Source organism: Rhinatrema bivittatum, chromosome 10 (assembly GCF_901001135.1).
Source record: "Rhinatrema bivittatum chromosome 10, aRhiBiv1.1, whole genome shotgun sequence".
In the NCBI taxonomy this organism is placed as follows: Eukaryota; Metazoa; Chordata; class Amphibia; order Gymnophiona; family Rhinatrematidae; genus Rhinatrema; species Rhinatrema bivittatum.
Window position 1 is genome coordinate 98,862,861 of NC_042624.1, and position 4,874 is coordinate 98,867,734.

General features: G+C 41.7%; 1 protein-coding gene across 1 annotated transcript; it reads right to left on the bottom strand.

Moving 5' to 3' along the window:
• Positions 1–212: 212 nt before the first annotated feature.
• Positions 213–4,574, bottom strand: GADD45A (growth arrest and DNA damage inducible alpha). Its single transcript, XM_029618747.1, has 4 exons — positions 4,083–4,574; positions 3,458–3,559; positions 3,019–3,232; positions 213–956 (listed from the first exon to the last, which is right to left on the bottom strand). The coding sequence occupies exons 1-4, from the start codon at positions 4,121–4,123 to the stop codon at positions 843–845; spliced, it is 471 nt and encodes a 156-aa protein (XP_029474607.1). The 5' UTR covers positions 4,124–4,574; the 3' UTR covers positions 213–842.
• Positions 4,575–4,874: the final 300 nt, after the last annotated feature.

Sequence of the window (4,874 nt, forward strand, 5' to 3'; positions counted from 1 at the left end):
GCCCTCTAAGCAAGTATCTATCCCAGGCCTATCACCAAAGGCAGTCTCTGCACCAGTTCCTGTAGCTGCAGAAAACACAATGCTAGTTTCTTAAATGGAAATGTTAACCCTTGAACTGATCAGAAAGCCCACAGTCGCAACCAATGCAGTCATGAACATTTTTCAGCAGCAACAAGTTTGAGCAGATAAACAATCAAACCCTTCTAGTGAGTCTTTTGGGCCATTTTTATTTTAGCAAAAAAATTTTTCAAACATTAAGTTACAGTTTTCCCAACTGTTTAAGAAACAGTGTAATTGTTCCAGTTTATTACAGGCATTTTTTTTTTCAGAATCTAATTTTATAGCATAAATAAACTTCAGTAGCTGTTTTAATAACTTATTACATAAAAAAGATAAAACTTTAAGAATCAACTTACCCTCAATGTACAAATAGTTTAAAAAAGGAAAAAAATTAACACTTGCTCTTATCTAACCTGAAAACATCCAAAATTGACTGCAGTGGTGGTCAAATTTAAAACAGAATGTTAAGTCATTTTCCTGTAAGCCAAAATCATCCCAGTTCATAACGCTGCTATTCCTGAATGGATTTTGGTTTGTGTTGACTCTTCTCATTGGAGCTGTTTGAACACAGCCACTTTCTTCACTTCTTATGCTGCCATCCTCTCATCTCCATGGATTGGATTGTCTTGATTCAGGTGTACAAGACATACAGTACAGCCTCAACTACCTCCGGAACAATTTTTTGTAATCCTTGCGTCAGTGGGGAGTTCCTTCCTGAGCAACTACAAAGGTATTTCAAAACTTCAGTGCAATTAGCTTCTGCTATCTTCATTTGCATGGCATCACCGCTCAGGAAGATTAATCACTGGCACCCACTGATCCAGGTAACGACTCTCTCGACAAAAGCAAACCACCTGATTAAGTGCTGGATCCTTCCACTGAGACGCATGTGGATTCTGCAAAACAAATGAATATAAAGAGATGAGGTTTTGTACAACAACGTCTTATAATTATATATATATATAGAGAGAGAGAGAGAGAGAAATTATCATCGCTCAGGCCTTCTTTATGTTGAGCGATTCAGAAATTCAATAAATGTAAATCCATACTAAGTGTTAATATATAAGCATGCCTCTTGGGGCTAATTTACAAAAGTGGCCAACTTATTGGTTGTTTCCAGTAAATCTCACCTAAGTGTTAGAACAAGTGCCTCTTAAGTAGTTGACTGGAAACGTTAACCCATGAGAACACCAGCAACATTTAAAAGTTTAATAGGTTTCTTGCCTAACACTAGCCTTGCATTGTGCAAAGCATCACATCCATAATAAAGTTTTCTTAATTAAAAAAAAAAGTGCAAAATGTTTTAGTTTTTATTGAACTGTATTCTAAAAAGAAGCCTTTTTTTTTTTTTTTTAAATGTAGGTGTTCTTAAAAATCACCTTACTGCTCCATACCCCTCTCAATTTTGGGAGTTAGGAGCCATGAGTGCAGGGTTTCAGTCCAGCACTCTTGTGGCAATGAGCAGATTAAGTACTTTGGGGTGGGAAGGAAGGACACAAAACAAGTAGGGACCTTCATTTTCAGTTTTTATTTTGCCTAGTAATCTGTCAGCATTTATTACAAAATATACAAAAATGGGAGGAATCTGTGGGGAAATAAAGGCTCCATCATTCTAGGTATATAAAATGTTTGTTCGTTATAATAAATATTAATAAATTCCCAGGAAAAATTTAAAAAAAGTAAAAATGAAAGTTCATAAAAGGGGTAAAAAAAATCCCTAGGCAGTTGCAAATAAAGGCTCATGCAACCAGGATCCCAGACCTGAAGAACCAAAGGAGCAGGAGGAAATAGCCAGTTCAAAAAAAATAAATAAATAAATAAAGTTAACCATTCCATGGAAAGCTGAGGCTCCATTTTTTAATGGTGTCCTAAATGCTTGGTATACATTTAAACTTGCATTTTCTCTAGGCTATAAATGGAAACAGAGGGAAGGCCGCAACCTCTTAAAACTAATAGTAAAATTATAAAGAAGCAATAGCAGAAGTGGGGAAAGAATGATCTTTCTTGTGGATCATGCAGGCTCCATAGGAACCTGCACCTGCGAGTAAACATCACTTATAATCTAGTTCTTTCATTGTGAGGTTCTTCATTTACACAACATATTTATATGTTAACCAAAGAATGAAAAGCTCAGTTATTACATTTAACTGGAATTTCTACCTAAATTTAGCTTGCTGAGTAAGAAATAAAGAATGAATACCTAGAGCTGTTCTCTAATTCTAAGGTGCATTGCAAACTGAGAAGTTTCAACATGTTTGAGCATGCTGCTACCAGGAATATCCTGTCTTATCAGAGTGAAGTACTATGTACACAAATCATTGAAGGTTAAAGGCCCGTGACAGTACATGCAAAGTCACTTTCATGACAGGGCTCAATCGAAACAGCTAACCATTCTTTTCTCTGTGGAAAGTTAAAAATAGTAAGTTTTAAAAAGCAATTATTAGCTTTAGTTCTCAACATGCTAACTTGCTTCTGCTCTACTGCTTCCCCGTTTGTAATTTGCCCTTTTGTTTTGTTTACCGAAGGGTGTAGGGGTCGTTTAAATCGTGTGCACTTTTTCTTATGAGCAAAGGATTCACATTTTACTGTTCTTTGGCTGGATAACAGAACCATCCAGCCAGGTACAGAATGACTCCTAACTGGATGCCGATTACAAAAAACATCTGGCAATAAATAGGCATAAAACCTCTCTATCTCAGCTACTGAAAGCATCCTTGCTGTACACCCCGCCCCCCCCCCAAAAAAAGCAGTAGAATTTGCCTCCCCAGCCCCCTTCGGTAGCCTCAGGATCCCTCACTAGCCAGCTAAGCAGTAGGCTAACTCTTTAGTGTAACTAGCTGTATGGCAGTCAGCTTTCTCCCGGCCAGGGTATGCAAGCTGCCTTTAAAGAGAGCGATCTCCGGCATCAGCTTTATACCATAAAGAAAAGTCAGGGCTCCAGGAAAGGCTGCCGCTTACCGTCACCAGCACGCAATGCAGATCGGCAGGTTCCCCGGCTTTGTCAGCCCCGCCCAGGATCTCCGCCAGCCGGCTTACATTGCTCACACGCAGGATGTCGATGTCATTCTCACAGCAAAAAGCCTGGATCAGGGTGAAGTGAATCTGCAGAGCAACATCCTGGTCGTCATGCTCGTCAGCCGCTAACAAACAAAGAACCACATTGTCGGGATCCCTGAGGAGGGGGGGAAAAAAAATAAAGCAAAGGAAGAGATTAACGTCCACTCTGGGGGGGGGGCAACGAAAAAGCACGCACCTCCAGCACCGAAATCTTAGCAAAGCAAGAGATTACAAAAACATGTAAGGCAGGTACCGGAGGTGCAGATGAGCCGCTTGGAAGAGGCTTGAAGCAGACGTCAAGCCAGTGATCATTTCATTCATGCAACAGTTAAATACATACACGTTCAGGAGCTTGGCAGCCTCATAAACTCCGACGGTGATGCTTCTCTGGCTCACGGACTTGCTAAGAACTTCTTCCAGTGCATTGCCCACCATTTCCATCCTGATAACAAAATCATGATTCATTGAAAGAAAAAAAAACAAAACAACAAATAATTGCAGATGCGTGAGCTCTCACCAACCGTGTAAGCAACACAAGACGCCCCTGATGCATCGGGCATTTCGTTAAGGCAACCAGTTGTTTTCCTCCATGATTTAAAAAAAACATCGCCCCTTCTCAAACAATTTATTGTGAATATAACCCCAGGTACGCCAAAGTCAGATAAAATTTGAATTCCTGACAGAAATTCGTGCGATCGACTAATAAAACTCAAATTCACTCAAGGGCGGTTTTTCCTGAGGAAAAAAGTACAGTTTCGTAAGGGGAGGGGGCAAAAAAAATAAAGATTCTCTACACATCCTAATAGTTTTGTTCTTCTCCATCCCTCTTTCCCCCTGGATCTTACTAAAATGTTCAATGTCCCCAAACCGAATAAACCCCCCAACCCCGTGCAAAACTTCGCCACTTTCCAAACTCCTCATTTTGCAAACCGAGCAAGGAGAAAAAGAGGACAAGCGCCACGTACCTTCCCATCGCCTGATCGCCGGTAAATTCCTCCAAAGTCATTTTTGCACTTGCAGAATCGCCCGAAAGGAACCTGGCAGCTGTTGTCCGAGCTCTCTCTCCCTGACCCGGTATTTTCCTGGACAGCTGTTGCTGGAGAATAGTTTAAAATCCCGTCCCGGCAGCTCCCGTAGGCGGTGACAGAAGTTGCCAATGCAGCAGCCACTCGCTACTGCACTCAGACACACACAGAGATGCTGTCTCTGTCAGCGCTCAACCCACTCTCACCCGCATTCAGTGCGAGCCTCGCCCAGCCAACCGTCTCCCGGCTCATTTGCATCCCGGGCACCTTATTGGCGCATGCAAATCACTCATCGTATTCAACTTGACCCCTGCCTGGGACCAGCCCGGGCAAGCGCTAGGTCAGTAACTCCACGGTGCCAACTTCTGTCCTTCCTGCCGATTGGAGGACTGAAGTTCCGGAAGGCGGGCTCTTCGCGGGGAGGCTGCTTGCCAATCACAAGCTGGAAAGTTATTTTATTTATTTTTTTTCTGGTTGGGGGGGGGGATTTTTTGTTTGTTTGTTTTGCTTTGTCTGCAGCTGTTTTCACCAGCGCGTGCAAGTTTTGTTTTTACCGTCTTGTCTGCGTCACTTTTTTTTTGTTTTAAAGGAATGTAGTGAATCTATATTTGCTTGTACTGTTGCTTCTAATCCCTTGCCTCACCTAGCCAATACATTTTTTTTTTTTTTAGATTGGGCAGCGCGCCCGTAAGGTGAAGTGATTACAACACACACGAGCCGCAGAGGCGCCAA

Coding starts and splice junctions, on each gene's coding strand:
- GADD45A (XM_029618747.1), bottom strand. CDS start 4,123: ATGACTTTGGAGGAATTTACCGGCGATCAGGCGATGGGAAG. Junction 3,560..4,082: donor GGCGATCAGGCGATGGGAAG/GTACGTGGCGCT, acceptor TTTTGTTATCAG/GATGGAAATGGTGGGCAATG. Junction 957..3,018: donor TGCATTGCGTGCTGGTGACG/GTAAGCGGCAGC, acceptor TTTGTTTTGCAG/AATCCACATGCGTCTCAGTG.